The sequence below is a fragment of the Arachis ipaensis genome, chromosome B8 (assembly GCF_059453495.1).
Source record: "Arachis ipaensis isolate K30076 ecotype BB chromosome B8, ASM5945349v1, whole genome shotgun sequence".
Classification (NCBI taxonomy): domain Eukaryota; kingdom Viridiplantae; phylum Streptophyta; class Magnoliopsida; order Fabales; family Fabaceae; genus Arachis; species Arachis ipaensis.
In genome coordinates, this window is record NC_142443.1 from 101,009,308 (window position 1) to 101,028,084 (window position 18,777).

Sequence of the window (18,777 nt, forward strand, 5' to 3'; positions counted from 1 at the left end):
ATATGAGCTGGCCAGCCGGGAGCGCTACAGACCATCTAGTGGACAAGGTCACTCCCCGACTCCTCAAGGGCGAAGGAGTAGTCCCCATAGAAGCCGCTCCGGAAGCCCCCGAAGAAGCTGTTCCAGAAGCTACTCGAGCCACCGACCAGAATCACAAAGCCATAGGGAAAGCCGAGAAGCACCAAAGAGACGGTGAGACCCCATGATATATACCTATCCCCCGACAGGACAATCAGAGGATAACAGGGAAGACAGTTAAGAGAGACCGAGAAGGACCAGATGCCCTGTAATCATGGGAGCAACCCCATTCCATCACTCTATCCTCGAAGTCCGGCTACCGAAGCACTTTGATAAGCCGACGGACATGAAGTACGATGGAACCCAAGACCCACAAGAGCACCTGACGGCCTTTGAGGCCAGGATGAATCTGGAGGGGGTGGGCGACGAAGTGAGATGTTACGCCTTCCCCGTCACCCTAGCAGGCCCAGCGATACATTTGTTCAACGCCCTCCCCCAAGGCTTAGTGACGACCTTCGGGGAAATCACCCATGCTTTCCTAGCCCAGTTCACTACACGTATTGCAAAGGCAATGCATCCAATAAACCTGCTAGGGGTAACCCAGAGAGTCGGCGAACCGACTAGGAAGTACCTAGATAAGTTCAATGATGATTGCTTGAAAATTGACGGCCTAACCGACTCGGTGGCCAGCCTATGTCTGACGAATGGATTATTAAATGAGGACTTCAGGAAGCATCTTACTACCAAGCCCGTGTGGACTATGCAAGAGATCCAAAACGTGGCTCGAGAGTACATTAATGATGAAGAGGTCAGCCAGGTCGTGGCGGCCAATAAGCGGCAGCCCACTAATAACCAAGCTCGACAACCGGTAGTGGGGAAAGGTCAAAGGAGCACTCCAAGGATGGAGCTCCAGCCAAGACCTACAAGCCGTTCCCCCGGGTAGGCAAATTTACCAATTACACCCCCTTGACAGCCCCGATTGTGGAAGTTTATCAGCAGATTGCCGACAAGGGCATCTTATCGAAGCCCCGACAACTCATGGACAGAACAGGAGGAAACAAAATCCTCTACTGCGACTACCATAAGGGATATGACCATAAAACCTAGGACTTCTTTGATCTGAAAGACGCCCTGGAGCAGGCGATCCGAGAAGGCAAGCTGGCAGAATTCTCCCCTCTCATAAGGGAACCTAGGAGACAGGAACGCGACCGAACCAACAACGACAAGAGCTGTACCGTGAAGAAGAGGCAAGAGCCCGAGGAGGGCGATAAGCACGGTCTCACTGTCGTGAACGTCGTTGTTGGGAGAGACTCGGCCCCTAGGTCCAAGTCAACCAGCAGGAAAGATGCCAAGGTTTTAGCCATGTCCTCGTCCAGCCACACCCCCACATCCAATAGGATACCCTCCATATCATTTGGGCCTGAGGACATATGGTTCGACGACCTGATGGAGAACCCACCCATGGTAATCACGGCTAGAGTCGGAACGGGCCTAGTAAAGCGGATCCTAGTGGACACAGGGGTGGATTCGAACATAATATTCTGCAATGTGTTTGATGCCTTGGGCCTCTGTGATACCGATCTGAAGACCCACCAACATGGTGTGGTCGGCTTGGGCGACAAATTCATCAAACCCGATGGGGTAGTCTCCTTGCCAGTATCCATAGGAGGAGGACAAGGAAAGAGGTCGGTAATGGCGGAGTTCGTGGTCTTGAGAGACTCCACAGCCTACAACCTCATCCTGGGAAGAAAGACTATCAACGAATTCAGAGCGGTGATCTCAACAAAGCTACTAATGATGAAGTTTGTTGCTGATGATGGATCGGTGGCATCCATAAGGGGAGATTTGGAAACGGCGGTCGCTTGCAACAATGCCAGTCTCTCCTTGAGGAAAAAGTCCAAAGAAGCTTCCGGGGTCTTCCTAGCCGACTTGGACGCACGGGTCGACGACAAGCCAAGGCCAGAACCTGAGGGAGACCTTGAAAAGTTCAAGGTTGGCAACTCAGAAGATAAGTTCACCTTCGTGAACAAGAACCTCCCCCATGAATTAAAGGGACCGTTAGTGGAGATGATCCGAGCAAACAGCGACCTGTTCGCTTGGACCCCTGCCGATATGCCGGGGATCGACCCCCAGATCATGTCGCACCACCTTGCCGTAAAGACGGAAGCTAAGCCAGTGGCGCAGAGGAGGAGGAGGAAAATGTCTAAAGAAAGGGCCGAGGAGGTGGCCAGGCAAACGGCCAGCCTACTAGAAGCCAGTTTCATCCAGGAACTGGATTACTCGACGTGGCTGTCAAATGTGGTCCTAGTCAAAAAACCCAACGGGAGGTGGAGGATGTGCGTCGATTACTCTGACCTTAACAAGGCCTGCCCTAAGGACTCTTTCCCACTTCCCAACAATGATGCTCTCGTTGACGTGGCCGCGGGGTACCAGTATTTGTGTTTTATGGACGCATACTCGGGGTACAATCAGATACTGATGCACCGACCGGACGAAGAGAAGACGGCGTTAATAACTCCAGAAGGAACATATTGTTACAAGGTGATGCCGTTTGGCATGAAAAATTCGGGCGCCACATACCAAAGACTCATGAACAAGATATTCAGAGATCTTATTGGCAAAACGGTGGAGGTTTACGTGGATGACATCCTAGTAAAAACCACCAAGGCTGAAAACCTCATCAGCAATCTGGAAACTGTATTCGCCTCTCTTCAGCGACACGACATGAGACTTAACTCGCTCAAGTGCGCCTTCGCCATGGAGGCCGGGAAGTTCTTAGGCTTCATGATAACCCAAAGAGGGGTAGAGGCCAACCCAGAAAAGTGCGAGGCAATCTTACAAATGAAGAGCCCAGGATGTGTGAAAGACGTCCAGAGGTTGGCGGGAAGGCTCACTGCAGTATCTCGGTTTCTTAGGGCCTCGGCTACCAAGGCTTTGCCGTTCTTTAACCTAATGAAAAAGGGAATAGCGTTTGAATGGACGCCGGCATGTGAAGAGGCCTTCAAGCACTTCAAAGAGATACTCTCGGCGCCACCTGTCCTCGGGAAGCCTAAGAATGGAGAGGCGCTATACTTGTACTTGGCAATAACTGACGAGGCTTTGGCGGCAACCCTGGTGCGAGAAGAGGGAAAAATTCAGCAACCGATCTACTTCATAAGTAAGACGTTGCAAGGGGCAGAGTTGAGGTACAGTAAGCTGGAGAGGTTAGCATACGCACTCCTAAGCTCTTCCCGCAGGCTGCGACAGTACTTTCAAGGAAACCAGGTGATCGTCAGAACGGACCAGGCAATCCAACAGGTACTTCAGAAACCCGACTTGGCGGGCAAGATGATGACCTGGGCAATAGAACTGTCTCAATACGACTTGCAATACGAATCCCGGCACGCGATCAAGGCCCAGGCCATGGTTGACTTCTTGGTCAAAGTAACGGGAAGTCTCCTCGAAGAACCGAGCACACGGTGGAAGCTCCACGTAGACGGAGCCTCTAATTAGACGTTCGGAGGAGCAGGGATCATCCTAGAAAGCCCAACCGGAGTCGTATACGAACAATCAGTGAAGTTCGAATTCCCGGTGTCTAACAACCAAGCAGAATACGAGGCCTTACTGGGCAGATTAGTTTTGGCATAAGAGGTTAGGGCAACTATAATCAAAGTGTGCAGTGACTCTCAGGTTGTCACATCCCAGGTTAATGGGGCATACCAAGCCAGAGATTCTCTATTGCAGAAATATCTGGAGAAAGTTAGAAAACTGAGTGAAGAGTTTGACGAGGTAACGGTTCATCACATACCAAGAGAAAGGAACACCCGAGCGGACCTCTTATCGAAGTTAGTAAGCACCAAACCAGGAACCGGGAACCGATCTCTGATACAAGGCTTAGTAAAGGAACTGACGGTGACCCTGCATGTGACGCAGGTAACTGACCCTCCATCCTGGATGAACCCAATCATGGATTTATTGGAAAAGGGGATACTCCTCGAGCACGACAAAACGGAAAATGCGTTAAGAAGAGAAGTGGCCAAGTATGCGATAATACAAGGCCAATTGTTCAAAAAATGGCTCAGCCAACCCCTATTGAAATGCCTACGCCCCAACCAAACAGACTACGTATTAAGCGAGGTCCACGAGGGATGTTGTGGCCACCACATTGGTGGAAATGCCTTAGCTAGAAAGCTTGTCAGGGCTGGTTATTATTGGCCCTCAATAATGGCGGATTCGAAAGAGTTTGTGAAGTAGTGAAAAAGTTGCCAGGAGAACGCCAACTTTCATAGGGCGCCAGCAGCCGAGCTGAGCCTGTTGACGGCCTTGGGGCCATTCTCGCAATGAGGACTCGACCTGCTGGGGCCTTTCCCGGTTGGACCTGGGCAGGTCAAATACCTAGTCGTCACCATTGACTACTACACAAAGTGGATAGAAGCGGAACCGTTCGCCAGCATTTCCTCGGCCAACTATCGGAAGTTCATGTGGAGACAAGTAATAGCCAGATTTGCGATACCAGAAGTCGTCATCTCGGACAACGGGACGTAGTTTGCTGACAAAAAGTTTGGAGAATTTCTGGCCAGCCTGAGCATAAAGCAAAAGTTCTCGTCCGTAGAGCATCCCAAAACCAACGGCCAGGTGGATGCGGCAAATAAGGTCACCCTGCAAGGCCTCAAAAAGTGACTTGGTGAGAAGAAGGGAACATGGGCTGACGAGTTAGCCTCAGTCCTCTGGTCCTACCGCACAACTCAACAGTCGTCTACCGGGGAAACGCCCTTCTGGCTCACTTATAGGGTAGATGCAATAATACCCATAGAGATTGGTGAGCCGAGTCCCCGATTACTTTTAGGAGGAGTCGAAGAGGCCATAGAAAAAGATTTGGTAGACGAAGCCAGAGAGATGGCCCACTTGTCAGAGACGGTGCTAAAACAAAGAATGGCCCTCCGCTATAATGCCAAGATACTCAAGAGAGAATTTGAACAGGACGACCTGGTCTTACGGCGCAACGACATAGGACTACCGACACCGGGTGAAGGGAAGTTGGCAGCAAACTGGGAAGGCCCATACAGGGTGAAGGAGGTCCTCGGCAATGGCGCCTACAAGCTACAATGGTTGGATGCCAAGGAAGTTCCGAGGACCTGGAATGCGGAAAACTTAAGGAGATTCTATTCCTAGTAAGCAAGAAGTGCCAACCGGGCAAGCAGCCTGCCACTCTAGACGGCTTAGTAAGACCTGTATCATTTTGTGTTGAATTATTTGCCCTTGTCATATATTTACTATTACCTTGTCTTTGGACCATTTACCTATATTATTCATCTACTGTTTATCATTTCCTTTTCGCGTTGGATTACTAATTAAATGGCTACGCTGGTTAAATGACGAAACGGTATGCCGGAACTGATCACCCTGGAAACCACCAAAGTAAAGAATGCCACCATGCGCGGTTACTGAAACAATAAAGGCCATGGTCTGGCTTCACCAATTACCAGCAAAACGGTAAACAAATATAAGCATATAGTTTACTACCAACAAAACGGTAGAGAGAACATAAAGTAAAAGGATTACCAACGAAGCGGGAAAAGAAGTAGTTGTTACATGCCGACCAAATGGCAAACGTATTTGTTAAAACTACGAAAGTTTACAATCCACAAAGTTTACAGTCTACAAAGCTACAAAATACAGGTTACTTCTTTGGCATGTCGACAATTTTGCCATCCCTAATAGTTTTAAAAACGCCAACAAAGTATCAAAATCGGGAGCCAGCAGCTTTACTTGAGCCTTGAGAGCCTCCTCGGTCATCAGGATGGCACTCTTGCCCTGCTTCACGGTGTCTTTATACTTCTTCATAAACTCAGCAGCTTCACCCTGGGCCGTCTTGGCCGACGAGAGGGCCTCATCGCGTTCCTTCTCTAGCGCGGCCACCCGACCCTGAGCAGTATTAAGCTGACTTTCCATGGTAAGTTCCCGCTCGGTAAGATGCGCCACGGAAGCGTCAGTGGCCTAGACCTTTTCCTTAGCAGTTTTGACATCCTCCTCAACCACCTTGACTTTCTCTTCGGCCGTCTTGGCCTTCTCCTCGGCAACAGCGAGTGCTCCCGAAGCAGCTTCACCTCATCTATATACTTGGTGTTAGCCTTGACAGAGGATTCAAGCTTCACTTCCAAGGACCGTGTTCCCGCCAAAGCAGATTCCGCCTTTCTCGCTATAGCGGCTCCTCGAAGCAAAGTGCGGTACATCCATCTCACTTACGAAGCAAGGTTCCCACCATAGAAGAACTCCTCCGTGCCGCAAAGCAGTTAGGAATCGATAAAGTTCCCGGCATCAAAGTTCTTCTCCATAACGGTGAGAACCCCCTCAGGACTGGAAGACGACTTCTTTTTCCTAGGATTGTCAACCAGCACCTCAACTTCAGGACTGGAAGACGGCTTTCTTTTCCTTGGATTGTCAACAATCTCCTCAAACTCCAGCTCCACCTCTGGTCGGGGGCCAAAACCAGCCCGTGCCTCCGGCTGAGGACCCAAAGCGGCGCTGGTTCTGCCCACCTCCTCATGGGTAGGTTGGGACTGGACCTCAGGATCAATGGCATCGTGGGGCGGCACTTCCTGGGCAAGGGTAGCGGAGTCATCGTCACTGCCATCAGCCAAGAAAGTGTTGAACAAAGCATCAAGTCATGTTACCTCGGCAGACATTGACACTGCAACAAAACACGAAAGCCTGTTAGTCGTCAAATCGGGCGGATAAATGAAGAAAAAGGTAAACACAGGTAAATCACTAGACGGCTACTCACATATATAATTCCTATCCATCTCCCGATTACCCATAAGGAGATGAGGGTTAACGAAATTCTTCCCAAAAACAACCAACAATACGTCGACAACCCTCTTATTCTCAGGAGATAATCCTTTATACGTTATTTTGGTAAAGGCTTTTGCTCTCGCCCCGAAACTCCAGTAAGTTGGTATACGACGTTCCCCTTCTAACGTCAACCAAAAGGGGTGCCGACCTTCCGTCGGGCGAACTTTGAAATACTTATCCTTAAAACCATTATAGGAATCTTCGAATACGCTGAAGATCCTCCGGCCTTAGGCCGCCCGGAAGGACATGAAGCCCTTTTTAGCCTTCCCCTCTTTCGAAGGATTTGTTAAAGTAAAAAGAAAAAGAAGCACTTCAACAGAGACCGAAAACTCCAGATGCTCACACACTATCTTGAAACAGCGGATGAAAACCCAACTGTTCAGATGTAATTGGGACGGCGCCACGTCACAACGGTTAAGTAGCGCTATTTGAAAAGGGGGGAAGGGGAGGCGAACTCCCAGGCGAGTAAACATGGCCGTATACAACCACATCCAATCGGGGACCTGGGGAGAGTGCAGATTTAGTTGGTATATTCGTTCGTTGTCGGCAGGAACGAAAGCTGCATAATTAGCCTCCTCGTCAGTTCCTCCACAAAGATAATCGGCCCGTCGGAACTCGGTAAGTTCCTTCAGGGACTTTTGATTAGGGGTTTCCTTCACATCTGAAGTCACCCAAGCATATCGATCATAGGGCGCCGGTCTCACCACCCTCATGACGGGACACTGGGCCATACCTACAGGGGCACCACCCAATATCAGTCTAAGAGGCCGGGAAACCGGTACTAATACCAGAAAACTATAATTCACCTATTCAACAACTATAATAAAACAGGGTATAAATCTACAGCTAAGAGCAAGGCCAGAAAAGCAAAATCCTAGAATGGTAACCCCCCTACAGTATCTACCTAATACTAAAACGCCAGCAAACATGCCATTCATATCAAGAGTGCAACGCACATGCAAAATTAGGAAGATGAACAACGAAAATAAACAACTCCACACCAATACCAGGGAAAGGAATAAGGAGCTTACCAGGATAATGGCGATGATCAAGGGGGGTCGAAAACTGAGAAAGACCTGGACAAAGCAGGGGCTCGCAGTAAAGATTTTGGGAAGAGAGTGGAGAAAGCAAAGGAGACGCAGCGGCAGTAGAATGAAACTGAAATGAAACCAAAGGGAAATTGAAAAGAAACCAACACTAAGAAGCGCGAAGGGCAGGGGTAGAATAGTCTTTTCTCACGGGATTTTGAATTACCCATTAAGAGCATTAAATGCTCGTTGCGAAAAACGAGGCGACGAAAGATGCTCCCCAGTAACGAACAGGCAAACCCGCATGCAGGAGGTGCGTCTTCCCCATGGACGACCAACTAGGCAACGGCACGCGAAGGAGAAAACAAAACGCACCACCAACGGCACTCTCGGCCACAGCTGGCGCGTTGGGGGCACTGTTACGGCCCAGCCCAGCTGGCATGACGGCCGACCCGGCCCACAGACAACCCTATCTAGGCGATTGGATCGGCGCGTACAGCCCGTCCGATTTTGCGACCCGGACACGCACCCCTGTTGCCAGCTGCATGACAGCTGTAGGGGAGGAAGTTTCCTGGAAGGAGGCCTCCCCCTGTGGGGCCCGCCCTACTGACAGGGTATATAAGGGGAGGGTCCTACACCTCCCCTCAAGGTACGTCATCATATCTCATACTCCTACACCACCTGCGCATTTATCTGACTTGAGCGTCGGAGTGTCCTTACAGGTGGCACCCCCCTCAACTCACGAAGAGCTTGGGAAGTCGGCTACCCCCGCCTCTCACGCCCCAGACCCAGAGCGAAGCTAGAACCCACCTTCACACCCAGAAGACAATCTCCGAACTGTCCGAAAACCGACCCACCGAACACAGATAAATAATAATAATTAAAAAAAAGTAAAGATAGATTTATAAAATATAATATTTTATGTTCTGAATGTGAAATTATTAAAATTTTAAGATGTAAATGAAAAATTATTGACTGAGTTTTACTATCTAATAAAAATCAATTATTAATTAATAAATACTCAATTTCTATGATCTCTGTCCCTTAAAATTCTAAGATGAGTAATAAATTGACAAATTGAAAGCAAATAAGTAAATCAATGGAAGAAAAGGAAAGAAATATCAAACAAAATCTGAAATAATTGTTACACTATATATGTTTCTTTTCTATTTTTTCCCATTCTTTTTAACAATTTATATACATACACTCTTCTAATTTTTTCGTTTATATATACAATATTTCTCTTTATTTCCTTCATGATTTTTCCTTTTAGATAGATATGTTAAATGGTAATATATGATGCTTTTTAATATTTGTAAAAATACTTTGCTGAAAATGTAAAAAAAATCCACAAAAAATTGCAGTATCTGAGGTTGGTTTAAAGAAGATTCTTTTCAACCCATAAAGAATATTCTTTTAAATTCTTAATCATTTTTGTAGTAACACATACAAAGTACCAAAGAATTTATTTTTCTCATTTTACAATGATTAAAGATCTATAAACATTGTTTGCAAAAAAAAAAAAAAAGAAAATTAGAGACGTAATTATTTTTTATTTAAACCTTTACTATTCTTGGAACGTTGTTTAATAAAATTTATATGAAAATTCAATCATGATAAAATATATTTTGAAAAAAAGTATTGTAATTTATGTTACCTACACAATTAATACTTTAAAAGCATAGGGTAACATAATTACCTGATTAAGACCAACATTTCTACAAATATCTAATTCTAACAATGCATCTTTCTTTTTCGACCAAATTAATGTTGCATCTTTTTTCTTAGTATTGTAAAACAAAAATTCTGGAGCTTAATCTTAGAATTCCTTTTTTTGTAAGACCCAGAATCTTTGAAAAATCTTATTATGATCAAGTCTCAAATCCTACAGTTATTTATAGCCTTAATTTCAGAGATTATTTTATTAAAGATAATTAAGGCAAGTTTTGATTTATTGGATTTGAGATAAGTTACGATTATTATCCAATTTCACAATTATTGGATTATTTTCTATATTCAGAGTATAAAGTTGGTAGTTGTGAAATAATAAGGATTTCTATATGATTTGAATTAAATAATTAATATTTTCAATATTAATACTGCTACTTTGAAAAATAAAGGATTTAATTATATTACTCCTAATTATTTGATTTGGATATTTTATTGAAAATAATTTGTGAAATTGGTGAACAAATAGTATTTTCTATATATAATTAGCGTTGGATTTAAATTGGGTTTCAATTACTATATTACCCTTACTTTTATTTGAAATTACAAAAGTAACCCTAACCCTAATTTTTAAAAATGAAACCCCAAGGCCTTCATCCCAGCAGCCGAAAACCCTACCCTGTCTTCCCTTTCACCTTCAGCAAGTCCACCAAACCTGAAACCCATAGCAGCACCCACGGCTCCTTTTCTTGTTCCGTGGAAGAAGGAAACAGAATCAGGGAAAAAGGGGAGATTCGAGAGTGAGGGTTTCGCCACCAGTGGAAGGAGGAAGCGGAGTGGGGACTCCGCGCTACTGCCGTCGCCCAGAAACGCGTCCGCTGTCGTCTTCGCGGGGCTTGGGTTGCTGCGGTCGCCCTTCGCTGTGATGCCCGTCGGTGTCGCGCCTTCTGCGATCAGCCACGCCATTCTGCTTTCCGTCAAGTCCGTCCCGTGCTGATGTCGCCGAACCAGACAGAGGAAGAGGGAGACTCTTCCGCGGCGTCACTGCGCCGGACCGCCGCGCGTGAGGAACCGGGCTGTCGCTACATTTCCCATCGCCGAGGAGAGAGAGAGCCCAGGAGAGAGGCGTGCCACACTCTGCTGCGGTCGAGCCAGCCTTGCTGCCTCCGCTGCTGGGGGTGGTTTCCGTCACGGTCGTCGGCAAGAGGGAGAGAGCAGTGCGGGAGGAATAGAATGCGATGGAGGAGAAGTCGGCTCCGCCACTGCCGATCTGCTGCTTTGCGGTGCTTAGCTGAAGCTTCTGCACTGTTGCTGCCGAAGGAGGAGGAAGCCTTGCCATTGTTCTGGTCGCCAGGAGCAGTCCGGTGGCTACCGGAACCACTGTCGGGGATGCCGCCGCTTGGCTCAGTCACTTCTCCTTAGTTATGGTAAGAGTTACATTCCGGAGCCCTTGAAAATCTGCACTGTTATATTTGGATAGGAATCCTAAGGTTTTGATAACGTAGGGCTGAGTTCGAGTTATGGCATGTCACGGTTAGAGTTGTTGTTGCTGTTACGAGTAGTTAGGGCTGAGGTTGCCTCCGTCGCCGGAGCTGTGCCGGGGCCGGTTCGAAACCGCAGCTGCTTCGTGTTGTTATTCCGGTAAGAAATTATGTTTCGAAAGCCTTACGTTAGTGTCCCGTATGTGTATTAAAGCCTTTATGGTATTAATGTTCCTAGAGTTAGTAACTGAGGTTGCTTGTTGTAATTTAGAGCTATTTATGCTGCTGCAAAAATGTGTGGGGCTGTGCTTTGAAGCTGCCTTTGATTTTGAGTTGAGGTGAAAAGAACTTATGAGGCGCTTGGATTATGGAATTGTGTTTTGAGGTAGGGGCGCTTTCCAAAAACTATAGTTTATTATTGGAATTATTACATATGGGTACTGATGTGAGATATTGTGTATTTGGTGATTGTATCTGCCTTATATATTATTTGATTGACTCGAATGACTATGGATGTTGGTTTGGCCGAATTGTTGTGTGGCTTGTGAAATGTAATGTTTGAAGTTGATTCTTTAAAGATTTGAAATGAGTTTAATCCGTTGAGGATTGGTTTGAATTGAGTCAATTATTTTGATGATGTGAAAGATAGAATACTCTTGAAATTCAGCCTGGGTTGCTTTAATTGATTTGGTTTTGATAAATGATTTATTGCTGAACCGATTCTTTAAAGTTTTAGAAATGAGTTAAATCGGTTGATATTGAGTTGATTTTTGAAATGGCTTCCTTGAGATATGCCACTGAGGCGACTGTTGGATTTAGCTTGCTTTTGAATTGATTTCTGATTTTGAGCTGTTGAAAAGGAATGAGAAACGGTTTAGTTGGGACCCGAACCGGGTGGCAAAAGTCCAAGTTTTAGGGGAGGTGTTGCCGAAATTTCTATAGAATCCGAGTCCTTATTTGAAATGTTAATTGGGAAACTTTGAGTTTAATGCCTTTCCTATCTATTTTGAGGATTGTGAAATTATGGCTTCTTTTATTACCTTTACTTAGAACAATTAAGAAAGCAATGAAGTTATGCTTTGAAAGAATTATTGAAAAGAGAATCATGATTTCTCCTTATTTTCCAAGAAGAACAGTATGTCTTTGGGTACAAGTCATTCGAAAGAGAATTTTGCTTTGAGGCTGTTTTAAAAGGTAAAACGGGTCTATGTTTTTCTCTATTAAACACAAAGATTGTCCCTTGGGAGAGTTTTCGTGATTTTTAAAGGAATTGGATTTCGATTGATGAGCCTCATTATTTTGACGTTTTAAATAAGATTCAAAGTATCTTTTGAACTCTAGTTTAACACAACAAAAATGATTCTCTTATCAGTTTGAAACGCTTCAGATTTAATTATGGAATTGAAGCCGGTTTTTGTTTAAGTAAAGGAAATGGTTTTGAAAGAAGTAAAGATTACGTGACTCGGTTTGGCTTAGATCCTATTTTCTCACTCAAATCAGAAAGCCAATGTTTTAATGATTTTAAATGAATTTGGCGAAATGAGATATGTTATTCTCCCCTAAAGACTTGGGACTCTGCCGAGAAACTTTGTTATAAAATCCCATTGTTGAATGGATGATTTTGAATGTTTCAAAATAAATCTTTAACTTGCCATGGTTATGGAAGTTTGGAAAGAGGATGCCGAGAGTGGCATTGTTTTCAAAGGGGAATTTACCTTGAGTAAAAGTGGCTTATGAGCCTGAGATGATTTGAGAAATGAGATCTTTAAAGCCAAGGCTAAAAAGAGTTGAAACTCGATTTCAAAGTGAAATGAATTGAGAAAATGATTTATGGCTTAAATGCCGACTTTATGAATTTAATGATGTTGAATGGTGGAAGTGCTGTTTTGTTGTGAGCCGGAATGGCTGTGTATGATTATACATATTGGTTGGTTTTGGATTGAACCGTGAGCCGGAATGGCTGTGTATGATATGAATATTGGCTGGTTCTGGACTGAACCGTGAGCCGGATGGCTGAGATGGATATTGATCCATGGATGAGATTGAATGCATGTTTATGCTGAATCATTGATAAATGTGAATGTTGCACTTCCACTATCTGAGATACGAGTTTCCCTGGGTAGTAGCAGTGGCTAGCCACCACGTGCTCCAGGTCGAGACTTGATACTCTGTTGACCCTATGTCGTAAGTGTGGCCGGGCACTGTGAAAGGCCCGGATGAGCTCGCCCCCATAAATATTCACCAGTGATGGTGATGGATAAATATTCACCAGTGAGGGTGATGGATATGGATCATGATTATGATCAAGTTTATGATGAGTATAACTCGAGTTGGGGATGCACGACAGAGGGACAGTCCAATGGTTAGCTACCAGGACTTGTCGGGTTGGCTCTATAACCGACAGATGATATCATCAGCCACTAGGGACAGGCATGCATCATATGCATTTGTGTGACATTGGTTGGGTGTGCATATTATACTTGGTTTGCCTATGTGATTAATTGCTAACTGTTCTACTTGTAATAACTGTTTGTTTGTGCTTGAACTTCCTATCTGTGTTTGCATCTGGGACTCTGTTGGACTGTGGTGATTGGTTGATGGTTGGATTGTTTGGGCCTAGGGCCGTGGTTGGAATGAGATGAACCGATGGTTGATTTCAGTTTTGTGTTTCTGGTTTGGAATAAAATATGAAAGGCTATTTTGTTCAGTATAGATAAACCGTTTTGAAAGGCTTTTGAGTTTTTGAGAATTGAATGGTTCCTCTTTCAGAAAAGATTTCCGACTTTACTTTTATTGTAAACCGTTGTTTTTGAAAAGAGGCATAAGACGGTTATTAATCACTGGTACGGTTTATCTTCACGTATCCTATTACAGTAATTCCTAAAAACCCTCTACTGAGAACCCTTTCGAGGATGATGTTCTCACCCCCCTACATTTTTCCCCTTTCAGGATATGGCGCAGAAGTCACGAAGAGTTTATTTAGTTGTTGTTGAAATGCTCTGTATTATTTTAGTTATGGTTTACTGCACCCTCGCCTTTATCTTGATATGTTCTGTAAGAGGGATAGGAATTGTATTGGATAATGCTTATAATATTATCTATGTATATAAGTGTATATATGTATGTACCCTTTATGAGTTTTTGTAAGTTGTATGGTATTTATGGACGTACGTTATCGAACGAAAGTATTTTTGGGAGCGGTATTGCGGTTTAAAGTTTTAAATAGGCTCATATTTTAGTATTAAATAATATAAGTATCGTCGTAATGTCCGAGCTATCAGAGTAGCACAGCCGGAAGTGCGAGCTTTGGTAGTTAGGGTGTTACATTATGGTATCAGAGCAGTCCTTCCTGTAGAGCCTGAGGAATGGACCAACTATGCTTCAATTGCATACTCTGAGCGTTTGTCATGTATTAGGTCTTGTCGAATGACGAGAATTAGAGCTTAATGCACATGACGGTCTATTGATTAACGATGTTAGTCTTGCATTGCAAAATTCTTTGTATTAAGTTTGGCCGGCTTAATACTAGTGAATTTTGTATATGAAAGCGCTAATGGGTTATCATAGATGATAGACGAGTCTTGAGTAAAGCGAATCGCGGGTTTTGAGAACGCTAGAAACTATTTCTCGAGGCTATTCAGTTTTGTGTCTTGAATTTCATTTGAGTCGACCTGTTCTTTCATGTCTTAACTTGAAGTTCTTGATTGCTGATCCTTTCGAAGAGTAGTTTGATTTTTAAACTTTACTCCTCTATCCACAAGCGTTCTTGTTTGATCTTAAGTGCATATGCTTGTTTGAGATCCTTGTTGCGTCTACCTTCCTCTGTTTGAGTTCTTTTTATTCCTGTATTCATTGATATAGCCTTGAACTTGTCTTAAAGCGCTGTGCATTTTTAACTCCTGATTCCGAGTCCATTAATAGAGAAATTGTTGATTCAATTTTCCTCTTATTTAACAGTGATTATAGCCAATTTTGAGATTTTTACGAAAATTGCTGTTGATTAGCTACGTACTTATCTATATATGAACTTTGAAGATTTCTTATACAGTTTAACAATTATTTACTCCTAATACCTCGACCGTACTTTTAATGGTTTATAGAACTACACCTACTTAAAATACAATTTGACTTTCTAGTAATTTTACTATAGTTCCAATGGACATCTTTATTTGATTGTGTATTTGGATATTTTCCGAAATACTGGAAAGAAAGGATTTTTCGCTTTTATTTCGGTTGAGTTTCGTTTGATAAGCTTTACTTAACTTATTTTGAATTGAGTTTGGTTTAGCATACTACATAGTTTATGCCATTGTTGTTCTTTTGAAAATATTGGATTCATAGCTTTCTTCTTATGAACGGACTGGTTCCTTCTTAAGCTTTTCACCTCTATGAATGTCATACGTGATTCTGTTTTTAACTAATCTTTTACATCTTGTGAACATTACCATTGATCTTGGTTTGTCCCCTCTTGTGAATCTCATCCTTATGTGGGTCAGTTGATTCGTTTCAAGATAGTGCATTGTTTACTCTCCCATTATCTCTACAAGAGTTTTTAGTTAAAGATTTATCATTGAAAAATTACAAATGATTGAGTTGTCTTTTCTATGACTTTTGTATTCTTTTGGATCAATTTAAAACTTGTTTGATATTTCATGTTTAGTGGATCTTGTTTGAACTACTCTAATTTAAGATCCTTTCTTGCAAGGCTTGACTCCTTTTTAGTACATCTTAGACTTCTTGAATGTTCTTCCGAGATGGTGATTTCAAGAACGCTTTTGGAGTCTTGTTCTGAACCTTTTAAAGAAGTTTCGAATTCTCTTTGACGAAATATTAAACGGAATTTATTTTCTGTTGTTTGATTGAGATTAAAACCATTGTCCAATTTTGACGAAATTAATTTAAAGTTGGCATGCGCCCTTTTAAATGAAGTTTTGGAAAGCTTCCTTGTTTAGTGGAAACCGGTTTGTTTGTAACACACCACTTATTTCCTTACCAGATTGTGTGCAAATTTTTACTTTGGAGTTTCTTTTCTAAAAGGAGTTTAATTTTCCCTTTCATCCTTGCTACGAATGTTATACACGCTTGTTTGAATGTGAACTTTGAGAATTTTTGAACAAGCCTTTGATTTCTCTCCCGAGTTTTATGAACTGCTTTTGGTTAAGTTGTGCTCTAATTATCTTTCTAAAATATTTGAGGAAATATTTTTGCTCTTGGCCAAAGTTGTGTGCATTTTGTTTTTGGAACTCTACAAAATCTACTTCAACATGAAATTGTATTGAAGTAAAGCCACGTTTATGCTTTTGTTACTCCCTTGAAGGATGTTTGTTGTTTAACTTCTCTTTCAGACTGCGAAGTGATATTTTACAAGTTTTCGATTCTATTAAGAACAATGTATTCGGAAGTATTTCAATTATGCTCTTGAGTTCTGTGAGCTTTGTCTTGGGTTTGAGAGATTCTTCTCTATAAACTTCATACTTCTTCGACTCACCTTGAATTTGTTTCAAACTAATGCGCTGATCCTTCTCTTTGTTGATCCTATTGGATTTCTTTGATTCAAGGGTTATCTTTGAGGTTGTTAATTGAATTGTGTCTAGTAAACTTCATTGCTTGAGTATCCTTGGTTATCTGGGATTGGATATATTCTCTCAAATCTATTATTGCTATCCTTGACATTTGACTCTCCTTTCTAAGTCTTGTATCCTTCTGAGTAGACTCGAGAATTGTTTTGATATCACGTGCGACTTGTAGACGTATACGTAACGCGATGAGTTAGTTATTTGAGACGTGATATGTGTATACGGAAGTTGAAGCGGTAGGTGTGCAACGTATGAGTTGTGGGCGTTTTGTTCCTTGCGAACAGGTTTGTGATTGTCAGACTTGTGATCGAGTATGGAATTGTAAAGTGGTTGATGGAGTTGGAAAGTTGAAACCTTGAGGTTGATATAAGATTAGTGTGCGGATATTGAGCACATCGTTTTAACTCCATCCTGTTTTCTAGCCTTTGATGCCTTGCCCTACTATCACATGATTGACCCATGTTATCTTTTGCATTGAACCTATCTTGTAATGTTTGCCTGGCAGTTACACTCCTACCTTTGCATCCTTATGCTTATGATAATCAAAGTATTCGAAAATCGTATATATGATTATATTTTGAGATATTTTTGCTTCTTCTTTAAATGTGTTCAAGGGTAAACTGTTATGGAATTCCTTTCATTTTGTATCAATTTTCGAGGGCGAAAATTTCTATAAGGTGGGTAGAATGTAAGACCCAGAATCTTTGAAAAATCTTATTATGATCAAGTCTCAAATCCTACAGTTATTTATAGCCTTAATTTCAGAGATTATTTTATTAAAGATAATTAAGGCAAGTTTTGATTTATTGGATTTGAGATAAGTTATGATTATTATCCAATTTCACAATTATTGGATTATTTTCTATATTCAGAGTATAAAGTTGGTAGTTGTGAAATAATAAGGATTTCTATATGATTTGAATTAAATAATTAATATTTTCAATATTAATACTGCTACTTTGGAAAATAAAGGATTTAAGTATATTACTCCTAATTATTTGATTTGGATATTTTATTGAAAATAATTTGTGAAATTGGTGAACAAATAGTATTTTCTATATATAATTAGCGTTGGATTTAAATTGGGTTTCAATTACTATATTACCCTTACTTTTATTTGAAATTACAAAAGTAACCCTAACCCTAATTTTTAAAAATGAAACCCCAAGGCCTTCATCCCAGCAGCCGAAAACCCTACCCTGTCTTCCCTTTCACCTTCAGCAAGTCCACCAAACCTGAAACCCATAGCAGCACCCACGGCTCCTTTTCTTGTTCCGTGGAAGAAGGAAACAGAATCAGTGAAAAAGGGGAGATTCGAGAGTGAGGGTTTCGCCACCAGTGGAAGGAGGAAGCAGAGTGGGGACTCCGCGCTACTGCCGTCGCCCAGAAACGCGTCCGCTGTCGTCTTCGCGGGGCTTGGGTTGCTGCGGTCGCCCTTCGCTGTGATGCCCGTCGGTGTCGCGCCTTCTGCGATCAGCCACGCCATTCTGCTTTCCGTCAAGTCCGTCCCGTGCTGATGTCGCCGAACCAGACAGAGGAAGAGGGAGACTCTTCCGCGGCGTCACTGCGCCGGACCGCCGCGCGTGAGGAACCGGGCTGTCGCTACATTTCCCATCGCCGAGGAGAGAGAGAGCCCAGGAGAGAGGCGTGCCACACTCTGCTGCGGTCGAGCCAGCCTTGCTGCCTCCGCTACTGGGGGTGGTTTCCGTCACGGTCGTCGGCAAGAGGGAGAGAGCAGTGCGGGAGGAATAGAATGCGATGGAGGAGAAGTCTGCTCCGCCACTGCCGATCTGCTGCTTTGCGGTGCTTAGCTGAAGCTTCTGCACTGTTGCTGCCGAAGGAGGAGGAAGCCTTGCCATTGTTCTGGTCGCCAGGAGCAGTCCGGTGGCTACCGGAACCACTGTCGGGGATGCCGCCGCTTGGCTCAGTCACTTCTCCTTAGTTATGGTAAGAGTTACATTCCGGAGCCCTTGAAAATCTGCACTGTTATATTTGGATAGGAATCCTAAGGTTTTGATAACGTAGGGCTGAGTTCGAGTTATGGCATGTCACGGTTAGAGTTGTTGTTGCTGTTACGAGTAGTTAGGGCTGAGGTTGCCTCCGTCGCCGGAGCTGTGCCGGGGCCGGTTCGAAACCGCAGCTGCTTCGTGTTGTTATTCCGGTAAGAAATTATGT

The 18,777-nt window shown here is 43.4% G+C and overlaps 1 protein-coding gene across 1 annotated transcript; it reads left to right on the forward strand.

The window, feature by feature from the left end:
* The first annotated feature begins 292 nt into the window (after positions 1-292).
* On the forward strand, positions 293-4,251 carry LOC148549021 (uncharacterized). Its single transcript, XM_088495678.1, has 3 exons — positions 293-886; positions 1,126-3,489; positions 3,703-4,251. The coding sequence occupies exons 1-3, from the start codon at positions 293-295 to the stop codon at positions 4,249-4,251; spliced, it is 3,507 nt and encodes a 1,168-aa protein (XP_088351804.1).
* The last annotated feature ends 14,526 nt before the right edge of the window (positions 4,252-18,777 follow it).